This window comes from Ochlerotatus camptorhynchus, unplaced genomic scaffold, assembly GCF_037179485.1.
Source record: "Ochlerotatus camptorhynchus isolate MF236.1 unplaced genomic scaffold, CSIRO-AGI_Acam_v1.1 ptg000361l, whole genome shotgun sequence".
NCBI lineage: Eukaryota > Metazoa > Arthropoda > Insecta > Diptera > Culicidae > Ochlerotatus > Ochlerotatus camptorhynchus.
The window spans coordinates 5,763,399-5,781,864 of NW_027040849.1; the positions used below are offsets into that span (position 1 = coordinate 5,763,399).

The following is an 18,466-nucleotide window of genomic DNA, read 5'->3' on the forward strand; positions in this document are numbered from 1 at the left end:
CTGTCTGTCTGTCTGTCTGTCTGTCTGTCTGTCTGTCTGTCTGTCTGTCTGTCTGTCTGTCTGTCTGTCTGTCTGTCTGTCTGTCTGTCTGTCTGTCTGTCTGTCTGTCTGTCTGTCTGTCTGTCTGTCTGTCTGTCTGTCTGTCTGTCTGTCTGTCTGTCTGTCTGTCTGTCTGTCTGTCTGTCTGTCTGTCTGTCTGTCTGTCTGTCTGTCTGTCTGTCTGTCTGTCTGTCTGTCTGTCTGTCTGTCTGTCTGTCTGTCTGTCTGTCTGTCTGTCTGTCTGTCTGTCTGTCTGTCTGTCTGTCTGTCTGTCTGTCTGTCTGTCTGTCTGTCTGTCTGTCTGTCTGTCTGTCTGTCTGTCTGTCTGTCTGTCTGTCTGTCTGTCTGTCTGTCTGTCTGTCTGTCTGTCTGTCTGTCTGTCTGTCTGTCTGTCTGTCTGTCTGTCTGTCTGTCTGTCTGTCTGTCTGTCTGTCTGTCTGTCTGTCTGTCTGTCTGTCTGTCTGTCTGTCTGTCTGTCTGTCTGTCTGTCTGTCTGTCTGTCTGTCTGTCTGTCTGTCTGTCTGTCTGTCTGTCTGTCTGTCTGTCTGTCTGTCTGTCTGTCTGTCTGTCTGTCTGTCTGTCTGTCTGTCTGTCTGTCTGTCTGTCTGTCTGTCTGTCTGTCTGTCTGTCTGTCTGTCTGTCTGTCTGTCTGTCTGTCTGTCTGTCTGTCTGTCTGTCTGTCTGTCTGTCTGTCTGTCTGTCTGTCTGTCTGTCTGTCTGTCTGTCTGTCTGTCTGTCTGTCTGTCTGTCTGTCTGTCTGTCTGTCTGTCTGTCTGTCTGTCTGTCTGTCTGTCTGTCTGTCTGTCTGTCTGTCTGTCTGTCTGTCTGTCTGTCTGTCTGTCTGTCTGTCTGTCTGTCTGTCTGTCTGTCTGTCTGTCTGTCTGTCTGTCTGTCTGTCTGTCTGTCTGTCTGTCTGTCTGTCTGTCTGTCTGTCTGTCTGTCTGTCTGTCTGTCTGTCTGTCTGTCTGTCTGTCTGTCTGTCTGTCTGTCTGTCTGTCTGTCTGTCTGTCTGTCTGTCTGTCTGTCTGTCTGTCTGTCTGTCTGTCTGTCTGTCTGTCTGTCTGTCTGTCTGTCTGTCTGTCTGTCTGTCTGTCTGTCTGTCTGTCTGTCTGTCTGTCTGTCTGTCTGTCTGTCTGTCTGTCTGTCTGTCTGTCTGTCTGTCTGTCTGTCTGTCTGTCTGACCCTTATAGACTCGGAAACTACTGAACCGATTGGCGTGAAAATTTGTATACAGGGGTTTTTGGGGCCGTGGAAGGTTCTTATGATGGTTCGAGACCCCTCCCCCTTCTGTAAGGGGGGGGGGGGCTCCCATACAAATGAAACAGAAATTTCTGCATAGCTCGAGAACTAATCAAGCAAATGGAACCAAATTAGGCATGTGGGGGCGAGTGTGGGGGTATAAGGAGATAATAATAGGGGGTAGACCCTTAGATAATAGGGGGGGGGGGCTACGTACAATATAGCATGCTTTTTTTTTTTTAAATCGGCACATAAACTCAAGCTAATATTGAATCCCGAGCAAGACCGGGCACACTCAGCTAGTATTTAATAAAAAATGATTGCAATTGCAATATCACGTTATTTTTGAGGTACTTAAAATAAATTTGAATAACTTTTTTAAGGCTCGAGTACTCTTTTGTTTGTAAAGCTCCAGAATATACTAAGTACCAGAGTTATGGATTTTGTTTAAGGTCGCATAGCCGAAAGCTATTGGGCTGAAGTGGTCATTATACAGAATTTTAAAGAGAGATATTATATTAAGAATTTTTTTTTAATCATTAACTTGATACGGAACAAGATTTTTTTTTTCATATATCGAAACCTGTACTAATATAAATCTTAAAACAAATTAAGTCCTTAAAATAAAATAATTTCTATGATTCTGAGGCTTTGACATGTGTTTAGAGTTGTAGAATATTCCATTTTTTTAGAGATTGGTAACTCATGAAAATCTATCCTAGATTTAGAAGAAAACAAAAAAAAAAGGATTGGTTTTTTCAACAATATAAAACTGAGAATAGTCAAAAGTGAGATTTTGAAAAAAAAATAGATCCCTCATTTAAAAACATTTTCAAGATACCAGATTTGGAAAAATACAGTCGCTGGAAAATTGAGTGGTCTTGGAAAAATGATCAGGGTTCTAATGCAAAACATATTTTATAGAATTTTGAAAATTCAAAATTCTTACAAGAACTTGAAAAAAAAATCAATGGAGCGCTGACAAGAATCCTACATAAATTTTAGGATTGAATCCTCACAATCTCTCAAAAGAATTACAAGAGAGTTGCGGCGAGAACTTCAAAGAGAATTCCTAGGTGATTCTGAAAAGAATTGTAAGGGAATTGTGAGGAATAGCTGGTGAATTTTAAGGAAAATTTCAAAAGAAACATAAACAGAATATAAAGCTTTTTTCTGATAATAATTTTAAAAGAATACTGAGGAAGATTCACAAGATAACTTTATGCAAGATCCGAGAAAAATGCCGATGACATCGTGTCCTGAGATAAAAAAAAGCTTAATATTTTACATTCAATTCTTAAGCAAGTTTCACGAAAACTCAGCACAGAATTCCAAGGTATTCTGAGGAGAATTTCAAAGGATTTCTGAGGAGAGTTTTGTGAAAGGTCACATATATTTAAGAGCTGAATTAGCTATTTTTGATCTGAAGAAACATATGTTTGCTTGATTAAGCTCAAGCTATTATCCAATTTTTGTTGAAATATGTTAAGGTTTATTGATTTTTCCCGGTTCTCCCGTTAAATTCTCGACTTTTTCCCGGTTTTCCCGGTTTCTTTTGAAATTCTGTTTTCCAAACTACTACTTAATTCTAAACTGTTTTATCAACTTTTATACAATAAATTGTTCATGATATGTGATAGTTGGAAGAATGCGGTCTTCTGCAATATTGAAACACCAGCACTACAGTGAATTTTTAAGTTCACAATTTTCTCACTAGGCGGCTCTGGTGTTATGTGAAATTTGTGTACATTCAATATATATGCAAAAGGTATTATCCAGGCTATAAATAAAGTTACTGGTTTCTGTACTGTTGTTCAGGAGGCCAAGATCTTTTGAATCGTGGACAGCTTAGTCGGAATGGTGGATATAGTGTTCTTATACTTATGCTTCATGTACATGCAGGGTTGACATCTCGAGATCTTTGCTTGATACAAAGCTGCTTCTATGTTGTTAATGAGGCCACGACCTTTTTAATTGAGGAAATTTTAGTTCGGAATCCTCTCACTAGGTGGCACTATTGTTCTTATTAATTACGTGTAAATGCAGGGTCAACATCTCGAGATCTTTGCTTGATACAAAGTTGCTGTTTTATGCATTGTTGTTCAGAAGGCTAAGACCTTTTGAATTGTTGACAGATTAGTTTGGAATTCTCTCGCTAGGAGGCATTTGTGTTTTTATGAATTTCGTGTAAATGCTGGGTTGACATCTCGAGAACTTTGCTGTATACGGAGTTGCTGTTTTCTGCAATGCTGTTCAGGAGATCAAGACCCTTTTAATTGTTGAAAGTCTAGTTAGGAGTTCTCTCGCTACGTAGCTCTAGTGATCTTATAAATGTCGTGTAATTGCTGGGTCTATGTCTCGAGATCCTTGCTGTTGTTGTTGTTGTTTTCTGCATTGTTGTTCAGAAGGTGAAGACCTTTTTAATTGTGGACAGTTTAGTTTGTAAATATCTCACTAGTAGCACTAGTTTCTTAGAAATTTCATGTAAATGCAAGGTCGACATCTCTAGATCCTTACTTGATACAAAGTTGCTGTTCTGAAATGTTATTCAAGAATTGTTGACAGTTTAGTTTGGATTTCACTCGGTATGTGGCACTGGTATTCCTATAAACTCCGTGTACATGCAGGGTCGACATCTCGAGATCCCTGCTAGATACAAAGTTGCTGTTTTCTGCAATGTTGTTCAGTGGGTGAAGGCCTTTTTAATCGTTGACAGTTTCTTTTTTATAATTTCGTTTCTGGGTCGATATTTGAAGATATTTGTTTGATACAACGCTGCTGTTTTCTGCAATTATGTTCAGGTAGCCAAGGCCTTTTGCATTGTGGTCAGCTTTGTACGAAATTCTATCGTTACGTTGCACTAGTGTTCCTATAAACTTCGTGTGCATGCAGGGTCGACCTCTCGAGATACCTGCTAGATACAACGTTGCTGTTTTCTGCAATGTTGTTCAGGAGGCTAAGGCAAGCGGCGCCTGTGGTGTAGTGGTAAGCGTGATTGCCTCTCACCCCTAAAGGGCTGGGTTCAATCCGGGATTTTCTGAGGCATAAAATCTACCATCACGCCATCCTTCGGAAGGGAAGTTAAACCGTTGGTTCATGAGTTACTGGGCCTCCCTGGTGTCGGTAGCATTGGTACTCAGTGCGGAAAACAAGATCGACGGAAAACAAACCAAGGAAATAAAAGGAGACTAAGGCCTATTGAATTGAGGACAATTTATTTTAGAATTATCTCGCTAGGTGACACTAGTGTTCTTATGAATTTCATCTAAATGCTGGGTCAATAGTTTGAGATCATTGATTTGTATCTAGATGCTGATTTATGTTGTTCAGAAGACCAAGGCCTTTTGAATTTTGAATAGCTTAGTTCGGACATATCTCGTGACACTAGTGTTATAATAAATTTTAAAATTTCTAACAATATCTTTTTAACAATATTTCATCATTTTTTTTAATCTTAAGCAAATCCAATGATACATCTGGTAAGGGTAATAAATTTAGATGTCACCTGTAGTACAATCAATCCATTTTATTGATCATATCGGAGCTTAGTAAGGCGGAAATAACTTTTTTTGTTTGCTGAATAAAGGCATTCATTGTTGAGAAATGAGTTGATGGGTCGATAGGTAGGGTCCAGGTGTGGGAACTGCCTCCCTAGCGTCGGTAGCATTGGTAATCAGTACGGAAAACATGATCGACGGAAAACAAATCATGGAGAAAAAAAAAAGCTGTAGCTTAGCTAATTTCTAGCAACTTTGTTTGAGAAAATTGTTTGTATTGGTTGACTATTTCCCACTTCTCAAAAAAGTTGTTAGGAGATAACTTTTTCAGCTTTATTGACGTTTTTATGATAAAAACACACCCTTTTTATATGGTGATATCGTTGGTTGGAGCAAATATAAAACACATATTTTGATGGCTTTTGAAAGGCCGTATAGTATTCTATATAATATCAAAAAATTGAGATATGTTATTATTTTAACTTCCACAAAATGGTCCAGTTGATTCAATTTTTTTTTTAATATAGCTTTGCATTACTTCTTTATCAAAAGAGATATAGGTGTTATTTTATATCAACATATAAAAAGGGCGTGTTTTTATAAGAAAAACGTCAATAACTCTTGATCGACAAAAGGTATTATCGACAAGTTCTGCGCGGTAAAAACTGCATATTCAAAAGTTCTAAAATTAATCTCCAGATATCTTTACTGAGAAATTAAAAACAAAACTGTGTTCTTAGGGACACCTCAAGTCAATTGAGGAAAATTGCTCTAAAATAGTAAATTCCATATGAAATTATTTAAGCTACAAATCGACCATTTCCGATTTTCATGTACAACAAATCATTATAACATCTGATAATCTCATATAATTACGAAGTCGAAGCAACATTGCCCAAAGGACGTTTCCCCATCCTAAAATAACCACAGTGCTCAATCTCCTATGTGACATTGAGTAATTTCTTCCTATTTGTCATCGAGGGTTCTCTGCCGCCACCACCGAAGCATGTTTTGATAAAACTCATTAATTTCCTCTTTTATTGTTTTCCGACCATTCATTGGGAGCGAAGCCTCCACCCCGAGAGATCTTTCCAAACTGATAAGATTCGGCGCGGCTCGGGGAGCAAAATCGAGTGCTTCTGGCATTTGTCGCACACTCACTGCGCAAACTACCAGTAAAGTCTTATGGGAGAAAGAGAAAGTCAAAAAAAAAAAAATACGGCATAGAAAACTAGAAAGAGATGTCATGGGGGGGGGTTGGGTGGAGTTGAAGAACGAACAGAAGAAAAGTGACATTGATTTGATTTCGCCTTCCCACCTACCTTGCCGGGGCTAGAGGCTAGGGCAGATGGGCGCTCGGGTTTAGCTTTGAGATTGGGGTCATTCATTGGGGGATACAAATGGTCTTGCTCTCTGTCTGTTTCTCGAACCGTAGTACACGGCATTGCGCCCAATTAATCACATAGAAGAATAAGAAGAAGAAGAAGAAGAAGAAGCAGAAGCAGTGGAGGGCTCGCTCGAGAAAGCTAATTGAATGTTTCACATGTACTAATTATGTCCGGAAATAGAGAATGAAATGCAACGAACCTGCGCTGGTTCACCTTTGGGAAATGAAAGTGAAACAGTTTTACGGAATTGAAACAACCACCCAAAGAATGTGATCAGGTTGGGGAAAATCCCACTCACCCACGTGCACACACACACACACACACATTCGATAAAAGTTGGATTGATATTGGGAAAAGGTTCGGTGGATGTAAAATTTGATGGTCCAATAAGCCGGGTTCGGAAATTGGTGGGATCTGAAAAGGAGCTTATGAAAAAAGAAACCCGGCCTTGGCGATGACGACCTTTCTGCGACATTGGAGCGTGCTCCGGTGACATTCCTTCACAAGGGTTCGGAATTTGGCTTCCTTCGAGATATGAGACGAAAAATCTGCTTCATGTTGTAAATGTTCAAGCGAAACGATCGTTAATTAGAATTAAGATCCCCTTCAAAAGAAAATTCTCATAAAATCTAAGTACATTTTTCGGTCCTTCTTTTCCATAAAATCCAGCCTCATGCAGGAGCCTTACCAGTGGATAACGACAGCTTCAGGGTGGTGACGAACGGCATCCAGCATCCTTCAACTGAATTGCTCTCGATTTTCCTCCTCACGATTCACCGTCATTATCACCATCACACGCAAACGCATTTCACCACCATTGCCGCCCTCGTGGCAGCCGTTTCTTCTCGCGAGGACGAGCCGATAGTAAGGTGTGCTACCGCATCCGATTCCGCCTCGCCGCCGCTGGGAAGACGTGCAAGATTCGGAGGAAACACAGAAAACCGGTCCGGTTCCGGTTGCACTTTGGGCTCTCCTGGATCCGGCGGCGGCCGCTGTTCAACATAGGGTCTGGCCAGAGTAACTCGCTCTGCCATGGAGGAACTGGAGTGGGAAATCTGCGCGGCTCGCAGAGCAAGAGTCGAAGAAGGTGAGTGGCAATCGGTCCCATTTCTCATTCATGATTATTCACGTATTTTGTAACAATCGTCCAACATACTGATTTTGAGCTGCCTGACTGAGATCCATTTAAGTATGCATCACATATACTTAAAATTAATTACGAGTCATATAACATCCCGAAAACAAACCATAACCAAACAAGACATTCCTTGGAAACTTAACTCATAAACATCACTCCCATAACGCACAGGCCAGGCAGCACATCCCTGGGAATCGTCGGGATGTGGTTTATGTCTCCAACCATCATCACCAAGTGAACCAAGTGATGTGGCGGCAACTAACAACCCCCAAACAAGTCACGACGAAAGTTTTCTCATCAATGTTGAGCGTTCAGTCTGCCACACACATTTCCAACTAATCTTCTATGTGTACGCTCTACCGAATAAGACGTAATTGTTGCAATAATGTTTCACCCTTTCCACTTTCCTCGGGCGACAAATGTTGGGCGAGATAAATACAAATCACTCGCACACGTGCAGGCAGAGGAAAAGCTCTCATTTCGGTCTTAATAATGTCACTTTAGCGCTGTTAAACTTTACGACTGTCATTTTGTCAGCCATGCATTGCAAGCAAGTTCCATCAGAATTGAAGCGAAAGTGGAAAAACAGAAATAATGAGACATGAAAGTGAAAATGGCAATTCTGCGAGCGCTCGGAAAATACAACAGGGCCAGTAGGAGTAGCTCCAAGATGGGGTCCGGATCGTTTATCGGTCTTATTTCATGCAACAAATGTGACAAGTAGCAATTGAAACCGACCAGTTCCAGACAAAATAAACAAACGGCTATTTTGTAAAAAATGGTAGCTGGATCAGAGATGCTAGATATTTAGTTCAGAAGTCTGCGAAAAATGTCTGTGAATTTCAAAAATGTCTGTAATTGGGCTGCATAAAATTAGCTGCATGAAATAGATGCGAAATTTGAAATGTCTGTAAAAGTCATGTTCGAGCAAAAAAGACCTGCTTTTAACGAATCGAACCTCATTGGAGTTGGGAATGCATTTATTTACGCCTTATACGTAAAAAGCAATAAATAAAAAAGATAAATTACGATTACACGACAAATGAGATTAATTCACTCATATTCTTGAAAACGTAGTTAACTAATAGACTGAGTAAAGCTTCCCGAGCTCTTACAGGAATTTGTTTTTTTTTGTAATATGAGCAACATCTCGATGTACATATTAATTTGTATACTTCTAGAATGATTAAATTTTTCGTCGATTTTTGTCACATTCGAAAAGATTTATGAGACCCGGAAATTTTTACTCAGTGTACAAGTAAACTATGTTTTCTAGAGTTAGCGTAATCTAAACTTAAGTTTGAGTCGATATATATGCCATATAGTGTGGGAATCCGTTAGTTATTTAGTACTGGTCCTTTTGCATGCCCCATCTTAGTGAGAGATTCAACTTTCCACCACCTAAATATGGAGAAATTAAAAGAGCAAATATAACAGCAGTTCCATTTCAAAGGACGATTTTTTTTTTAATATTTTGATAGGCCTTCTACGATTATGTTGAAACTTTGCACAGTTTTTTTTTATTGTCCAGCATGCCATTTTACATATTTGGTTCCCTAGTTTTGTACACGACTAACACTTGAAAAGGGCTTATGCAAAAATGATACGCATCAATAGAAAAAACATATATCTTGCGAACGATTTGTTTGATTGAGATGGTGTCTTCGAAGAAGTTGCGGACAAGTATTGTGCCTTTGAAGAAAAAATATACACTGTAAAAAATTATAATTTTTTTTACAAAAAAAAAATCAAAATTATCAAAAAAAAATTAAAATTACTCAAATTGCATATTGTTTTTAAAATATTTTTTTATATTTATTTTGTAATTTAGATAAAGTTATACCTACTGACACTGCGCATTTGCTGGGCAAATCATAAACAAAAAAGTTATGAATTATTGAAAAAATAAGTATTGTTTGCTGTTCACAGTTTTTCAATCATACGTACGTAATCAAGATATAATTAATTAGCTAAACTAGCTAAAAGCTAAGCTAAGCAAAATTTCGATTTTTTAAGATAAATTCGAGTCGTAATGAATATTAAGAAGTACCTGCCGATGTTATCCGATTTCATACACTATTCATCGACAATCTTGGATGTGGTAGAATTATCGAGCATTATGCTGATGAAGTGTTTAGTGTATTTTGTGATGTGAACTGTCACTTTTTTGAGCACCTGCTTCGGTGATTGTTCCATATTCAAACTCTGGAAGCAACGATATTTGCCCGGAGATTTGGCAACATAATTGATGGCCAAACGTGACCAAACTCAAGACCAAGGATGCCTGATATTGGGGAAGACTGTTGAGGTTGTAATGGAAATCAGTAATGACCTTGGAGATATCCGAGAATTCCCATTCGTGACATATGCCTTTACGTACTTCCTATAATGTGTGTAATGCGCTATACTATCACCTCAAAATTTCAAGAGCACAGCTGTCATAAAACATATAACAATGAAACTGGAACTTCACATTTGATGCAGCAGTTTCAACTTCATGAGTGATGTCACAACTGTGTCCGAAATTTGTGCTCTAGAACACTTGAAGTGATAGGGCATCTCAGTCATCATTTTGTGGACTCTTCAAGGAATCACCATAAATGATTTTTGAACATACGATTTTCGAACAGATTTATCAACCAACAATACTAAAGGGAGGATCAGCAAATTTGAAAAGACCTTATCTTGCAAACTAAAGCACTGCTACGCAAACCAATAGGAGAGAATTTTCCCTAGCCGACGGTGTTGTTGATTTGGCAAGGCGAGCTTCGATTTGCGAGAAAAGAGCATTACAAGATTTGATTACAAAAGCTGATCCGCCTTTTTGAATTGTTGGTTGAAATTTCACGACGTTCTTTTCTTATAAACAAACGACTGTCATCGTTACCTGTCATGATACTTATAGCGAGGTGACCAGATATAAGAGATGTGACCGATAAAAATCGATATTATTTGTTTTTAGAGATTTAAGCACGATTATATCGGATGAATCCGATAAAATGGATTTCTCCGACGATAAATCAATAAATCAAACTTAAGAGTAATTTTTAGTAAAATTTGAATAAATCTGGGACTTTGTTCCCCTTCGGTTTCATTCACTTTTTCAGTGAAAGTGACTATAGACAGTCAAGTTATAGACCCGCCAACATGAGTTGACGTATTCAAACAAACCGTCAAATCGTATGGAAAATGTTCGTTTTGGATACAACAACATGGCAGCACATTGACAGGTCTATAACTATGTCCGTCTGTAACAGTGACAGCTCGTTTGCGTGGTGGATTTGAAAACGCGCGAATTTCTAATGCGTGTTGCAAAATGCATCGAAAGTGTAATTTGATTAATAAATTTTAAAATTTTACCTTGATTACAAATGTCTGTGAATATCTGTGAAAAAACTAAAAAGTCTGTTAATGTCTGTAAATAAAAAAAAAATGTTTGTGAAAAAAAATAGAAGTCTGTAAATTCACAGACATGTCTGTAAATCTGGCATCTCTCGTTTAGATCCTTGTCGCATAATATTGGACCTGTATTTTTTTTATTTTTTTATTAGGGTGACCATTTCCATGTTAGGGTGGTCCAAAGTATGACTGTTTTCAAAAAATCATAGCTCTTGAACGACTGGGCCGATTTCAAAAACCAAAATATCAAATGAGAGGTAATTACTTGTTAAAATCTAATGATGCTAAAACATTGTTTGTATTTGTTTTTTTTTTTATGGTTTTCATGATTTGTAGACAGAGGGCGCAATATGCTTTTATATTTTTCTTTGAAAATTTAGGCTTTTTTTGAACAATATATAAAAAAATCAGCGATGTGTTTTTTTAGGATTTGAGTTATATATTTTTTAAGCTAAGGGGAATGGCTCTAATGTTGGCCTATGGATCTAAGATTGGGTCCATCGCTAAAAATCTGCTATTAATCAATTTGTTCTAGATAAACGCGTCATTGGGACGGTACTAATGGATATTTTTTGACCGCTATTAAAAATTTAGTCGATGGCTGCATTTATGTATTGGCCGTAATTAGGGGCATTTGGGCCGACATTCCATCCATTTCCCCTATCAAGTTTTGGGTTTTTACTGAAAATCTCGATAATAATGACAAAAACACAGAATTTTCTAGATCCTAGATAATAAAAAAAAAAAAGTCCCTGGAAAATTTGTAGGGTTCTAACAGTTCAACAAAATTTTCCATGTTTTTTTTAGAATGCCTAGAGTTAGTTGATGAGAGTTCAAACAAAAATGAAGTGTTAAGGAGGATGCGAAATTTTAAGGAGTTCTTACCAGAATTCCAAGATAATTCTGACATTAAGTCCTAAGGAATTCTTGCACAAACTCCAATGGATTTCTGGAGAGAAGAAAAAATAGTTCTGGATAGAATTCCTAGGTTATTCTTAAAAGAATTTGAAGGGAGTTATGACGAAAAAACTTCAAGGATAATTGCTAGTTGATCATTGGCGTAGCCTTAGAATTATCTAGGGCCCCCGAAGCTTTTGGTGTTTTTTTTTGACTCACCGGTATTTTGTCAAGCTTGTCAAATTCGATGTTACTTTTAACAGCGATTCATAAAATTGGACCACAATCAACGATTTTTTTTAAATCCTTTATGTTAACTACTTTTCTTATGTTCTGGACTAAAAGAAACAATTTTAAGAAATTATATTATATCGATATTTAATGGATGGCATATTAAGACGTCTTCAGGCTCTACAAATTGGCCATGAGACCAAGGATTTTTCTTTAACTTCTGAGAACTTCGTTAAACTTCAAGGGCTTCTAAGAAGTTCAGGAAACATCGTAACATTAAGGAAACTTAGTAGAAATTCAGGGTAATTCATAGATCTTCAGAAAAAATCGTAGAAACAAGGATCTTGGAAAAGTTCTTAAAACTGCGTAGAAGTGGAAAATTTATCAAACTTAAAGGAGCTTCGTAGAAGTCAAGGGAACATTATTATATTTCAGGGATGCTCATTATTGATCGGCAACCTCTATTTAATTTCAGGGCACTTTTTCAAGCCTCACGGGCGTACAAATTCAAGAAATTTCGTTCGTGGAACTTCGTGGAAAATCAACGAGAAACGTAGAAATGTAGCAAACTTTGTAGAAGTTTGGAGATTTTCGTAGCATTATGAGGAGCTGCTTAAAACTTCATATAAGTTCACGGAATTTTGTTGATTTGCTTTTTCAACCCGAATGGGTCTGGGTTCAATCCCAGCCGAGGTCGGTGGGATTTTTCTGAGGCATAAAAATCTCTGGTCACGTCTTCCTTCGGAAGGGAAGTAAAGCCGTTGGTCCCGGCCCATGTATGTTGAATGGGTGCGATATCCTACGCAGGTATGGAAGCTGCCTTCCTGTACATTCGATTGCCGTCAATGGATGGCAATCGATGTCCGTCGGTGATTGGCACTAGATTGCGGAACAGAGACCGACGTTAAATAAAGGAATGAAGGAATTTTGCAGAAGATCTAAAAATAGTTCAATAAACGTCCAAGAACTTCAGGGATCGCTTCAGTTTAGGAATCTTCGTTGCAGTTTGTCAGAGATCTTTGTGGCTGATAGGTGTCCTTCTAAACGTACAAATATGTTCAGAGATCTTCGTAGAATTTGGAATATTGGAGGATATTTTGTAAAATTTAAGGGAGTTTTGTAGATGTTCATGAAACGTTGCATAAGTTACAAGATATTCTTTCAGACATCCTTCCTATAGAGCAGGAAATATTCAAAAGATCTCCATATAAACGAAGATATTAGTAAATTTCTTTGGCTATTTTTTCTAAATAAGAATTCAGGTTGATCAAGTTCTGGAGATCTTCAAATTTTTAAAAATTCAAATTTTCTTTCAAGACTGTAGGTTGTTCAGGAAGCATTCAAAACTTTTCCTGTTAATTGAGTCTGATGGAATGTTCAATGATGAATTTATATTTTATGGACATGTTTGTACATTCTCTATAGGAATTATCCATGTCTTGGTGATTTAGCTATTTTGTCAAGAATTCCGGACATAAATTTCAACGAAAAGATGGAGTTTTCTACATATACCTAATGTAGTTGCCTTGACGCAATTTGATGGAATAGCATCTTTGCGAGTTTTTATTCAACCGTAGTTTAGCAAAATAAACAAAAATGCAACAGCCCTCAACCCCCCTAGGCCCCCTCCAGATACATTTCTAGCTACGGCAATGTAGTTGATTCTGAGAAAAATTGTATGGGAATCATGAGGATAATAGTAGCTGAATTTTAATGCACATGTTGAGAGTTATGCTGAGAATTCAAAGAGAATTACAAACCGATTTTGAAGAGTGTTCAGAAAATAATTTCAATGGAATACTGAGGAAGATTCATAAGATTGAGATAATTTAATAGTAGTAGTTATAAAAGAAATTTTATTTGGAGTAGTCTATGCTTTGTTGGTTATTCATGAACTCTTGGTCGCTGGGAATGCTTGTAAATATTTGACGTGAACAAGGAGGTGGACGCATAAGCTTTTTCACATTTATATCACTGTGAAGCAACTGATAAATGTTGAGGAAACCAGTTCGTTTTTCTTTGCTAATCTGGTTGAGGTGTTATATTTAATTACAGTCAAGATTACTATAGTACGGTTAATAGGGACCGCACAATAGGAACTGGCATTAACGAATACACGTAGCATATGGGATTAGAGCTCATTGGGGACAAACACTTATTGCAGGGTAATTTGAAGAGATAACTTCCTGGTGTCTTCTGGAAAGTTATTAACAAGATTTTTTTTTTCTTTATTAAAGAGACTTTTAGCCTTCGGCTGGTTCGTCTCTATATATATAATAACAATATATAACCTCCCTTTATGACGATTTTGCATCCAGAAAGTCAGAAGTCTGGTCCTTCGAAAAACCCGGAACACCCGTAAAAGTGGTTGAATCATGAAACTGATCCTAGAGTTCCGCGAATTTTTCGAAACCACTGATAGACGTTTTATGACAATAAAATCGAAGTTGTAACCGGAATATGGACCCTGGAGACTACGGGATGGTCCACTAGAAGATCAGAAACATCCGTAAAAGTGGTAAATTAGTGAAACTGATTCTGTAGCTCCGTGTTTTTTTTTTAAACCACTCATAGACGTCTTATTAGAATTAATTCAGATTTGTGACCTGAAAATGGATCCCGAGGACCACGGAATGATTTTCTGATTTTTCGAAATCAGTCATAGAAGTCTCATCAGAATAAAATGGGAGTTGTGACCGGAAAATGGACCATTAGGACCACGAGATGGTTCACCAGGAAAATCCAGAACATCCATAACATTTTTCAGTTCTTGGTCCGCTTTTTTCGAAACCACTCATTGGCGTCTTATCGGAAAGGATTTGGAGTTATGACCAGAAAATTTAAGCTACACAATGTGTGCAATGGTCCCAAAGCTATATTTAGGAAGACTAAAATATTAGCGCCCAAACCATCACTTTTAGGTACATGGCATTCTTGCTCGTGAGATTACTTCTAAAAAAAATAATTAATTACTCAAATAAGGGTATTATTCAAGTAGCACCTATCATTCACAACTGAAATTTTATATACCTGCTAATTTATCTAATTTCATCAGACTTCTAAAGCACAACGTTTTGGCTATATCGCATATGAACGTATTTTTCACTCTTAGGACCACAATTAAATTACGGACAGAAGTAAATAAATGAGCTAGTTATGATTTCATATAATGAGGATCCTGCCCAGAACATGTGAAAAATAACAAAAAGATAATATTGTGCCATCTACGTGAAAAAATAAAAAAAAATTAAATAGCATTGATTTTTCACCAGAAAAGCTCAAAACTACCACTCACTCATCTGGTCACATCTCAAAAACTGTTTGTCTAAATCATTTGCCCTTGAAAACACATCAAGTAAAAGAGTTTTCCAAAGTGTGGTGAAAATTTGAGCCCAAAATATTAAGAAATAAAAAATCCCGCCCATGGTGAAAATAAGCCATTTTTTGACAATTTGGATACCTACCGGTTATCCGCCTGTTTACTGCAGTTACTATAACAAAAATAAAATCTATCCTATAGGAATCTACATTAAAAAAAAAACTTCAAGTTGACGTTCTAAGATCACGAATAGCTTATTTGGTTGTGGAGTAACCTCTTCTGAAGGATGAAATTTTATAAAATCTCGAAAATCCAGGGTTGTAGCCGAGAGGGATCTAGGCACTACAGAGCAAAATAAAAAAATGCGTTTGATCAGAATGCAAAAATAAGCGTTTTGGCCAAATTTGGCTCAAATAGGTGACATCGACCATAGGTGGTGTACCCACTTGAGCAGGAATGACCCTTATTTGTTGCTTAGCTTTGTTCAAAACATCAAATTTTTATCTCTTATGGTTCATGAGTTATGATTATTTTAAACGAGCCCCTAGAAAATCGGCTTTCTTTAAATATATTTTTATTCGTTTATTTCTCGTAAAACTGCTAAAGCAACTAAGTGGATTTCTCCTTGATTTGAAAAGTTATGGTTTGTTTTTGCTAAAAATATAACTTTTTTTTATATAAAATAAAATACTTTTAACAAAAAACGCTCTCACAGTTTTATCACCAAAAATGAAAAAAAAACACAATCTTCTAAATAGAATCAAAGGTTTTAAAATCGGTTAGCTCCATTTAGAGATACTGACAATTTAATAGAACCATTTTTTTCGAAGAAAATCTCCATTAATTTTCTATTCGAAAAAAAAACATGGTTGCTCAAGCAAAAATATGCGTTATCATAAGTTCTAAATTTTTTTTAAACAACATTTTTACGAGAAATGAACTTATGAAAAGATATTCAAAGAAATCTGTTTTTTCAGGGGCCACCCTAACCTGCTTGTTTAACAAAATCATAACTCATAAACCATAATATCAGCGGTTGGCAAAGCCTACCCGTACATCAGCCGCTGAGTTCAGCATCCCGCCCGACACGGACAACCTCGAGATCAACGAGCCTTTCTCCTGGGTGGAACTCCAGCACGCACTAAGCCGCAGCATCGGCAAATCTGCGGGCCCGACGATCTCGGGTATCCACTTTGAAAAAAAAAAGGCCTCTTGAGGGCAAGTGTTGCATGCTTGAGATGTTCAACCAACTCTGGGTTTCGGATACCTACCCGAAGCTGTGGAAGGAGAGCCTCGTCGTGCCCATCCCGAAGGCAAACGAAAAAGACAGGGGCACATCTAAGTTCCGGCCGATCGCTCTCACATCCTGCATGGCCAAGGTATTCGAACTGATGGTGAACCGTCGACTCAAGATGTTCCTTGAGACCAACAGCTTGCTCGATCACCGACAACATGTCTTTGGACAAGGTTTTTTTTCCTCTGTTCGGGGCCTAACACCACTGCGACCAGTAATTTGATATATTGTTATATACTGTGTCCTTAGTTTAATGCATGTCGTATTACTCCATCACTATTGAGAAATGATGAAGTATTCGTTTTTTTTTACAGTTGCCACTCTTGCATTTATCGCAAGGATCCGACTCTTATTGAAAGGTCCCGCTATTTATACCCTTCGGAGTGTTGAAACACCCTCCAAAGGCGCGCCCCTTTGTCAGTCAAAATTGGATTCCATAGCAACAAAATTAAGGTATGGCACCGATAATGACCATGCATCAGAACCCTAGTCTTAACCACTTCAAACTAGGGAACAACGAATAGAAGACTAGGAATCACATAGATGAAGACAACTAACTCATTTTTTTCCTTGTTTCAAGATCATCCTCGGTAGACAAAGCCGAGTCTTGTCACTATCAACAAGGCATAAAAAGTAGCAAGGACTAAGATGTGTTCCTTGAATTACTGAAAAAATCCTATTCCCCCAGTTTGAAGCAGTCAGGACTAGGAATCGGTGCTAGATCTTACATCCCGTAACGCACCACGAAAAGGTGATCTACCTACATTATGGGGCTTGGACAAGGTTTCGGTACGTCCACGTACTCTGCCACTTTGGAGGACGTACTCAAGGAAGCTTGCGACCAGGAACACCACGTTGAAATCATCTCATTGGACAGCCGTCCTGGAAAAACTTATAAACTGGGGCTTGAAGGGGCATATGATGTATTTCATACGAAACTTCTTGACCGACCGGTCATTCCGTGCCTTGGTGGGGAACACGCGGTCGAAAAGTTTCAACTAGGCGACAGGAGTCCCTCAAGGCTCCGATATCGCAGTCACGTTGTTTCTGGTGGCAATGAACAGGGTATTTGACCGGCTACCTGGGCGCATTTACATATTTGTTTACGCTGACGATGTTCTGATTGTGGCCACGGGTCCCACAGAGATCCGAACCCTATGGCAAGCGCAAGCGGCAGTCCCTGCCGTCGTCAAATGGACCGATTCGATGGGTTTCCAGCTGTCCGCCAGAAAGAGTATCCGATGCCACGTATGTTCGTCTCATCACCGAGTCAATAGCACCCCGGTTACGATCCAAGACCAAGCCATTCCAATCAGGAAAACAGTTCGCGTCCTTGGCGTACTGATCGACCGAACACTCTCCTTCGACCAGCATTTCCAACAGGTCAAAAAGGACTGCCGCAGTAGAGTCAACAACGTTATAGTAGGTTGCTTTACGGAACGGAAATTACTTGTATCGCCTTCGAGAAGCTGGTTAGCACGCTAGGTCTACAACAGCTACATCCGCATCATATCTGGTCTCCTACGATCCACTCAAGCAGACGCCGCACAGTGGGACGAATTCAAAAAAAGTGGGACATGGCTATTTGCGACGAAACTATTGAGTATAGCTTTTTGTTGTCTTCTAGAATATTTCTTTATTTTTTAAGTACTTTATTTAAGTAGTAAAAAATTTTGGTTAAGGAAGGTATACACTCAGATAAAAAAATAACTTTTTTATGTCTACTTAAATTTGATGAACACCTTTGGAAACATTGAAGATGAAGTCTTTTTAAGAAACTTTGTCCAAGGTGTAAACTTTCTATCTCTCAAGTGGACAAAGTTATAGGGTGAAAATGGACTACAAACGGTAGTACCCCCTTAAAAAACGTTTTTTCACCATAACTTTTTTCTTTGAATTTTCTCGTTTATTAAATATTCTACAAAGTTGTAAGTGCTTAGAAAATGCACATTTTTGCACAAGACAGTAAATCGCTATCTCTTTGTTTAAAGGATTTACGCCAGTTTTTACAATTTTTTACACTAT

At 38.1% G+C, this 18,466-nt stretch overlaps 2 protein-coding genes across 2 annotated transcripts in view; one reads left to right on the forward strand and one right to left on the reverse strand.

The window, feature by feature from the left end:
• MCU (mitochondrial calcium uniporter) overlaps positions 1–18,466 on the reverse strand; it is a 421,200-nt gene that overhangs the window by 123,638 nt on the left and 279,096 nt on the right. The gene's annotated exons all lie outside the window — the stretch shown is intronic.
• jv (javelin) overlaps positions 6,925–18,466 on the forward strand; it is a gene marked incomplete at its 5' end in the record, with an annotated part of 161,819 nt that continues 150,277 nt past the window's right edge. The window contains one exon of the mRNA XM_065231936.1: positions 6,925–7,250. Within this exon, the coding sequence (XP_065088008.1) occupies positions 6,925–7,250 (326 nt within the window). The remainder of the gene's footprint in view (positions 7,251–18,466) is intronic.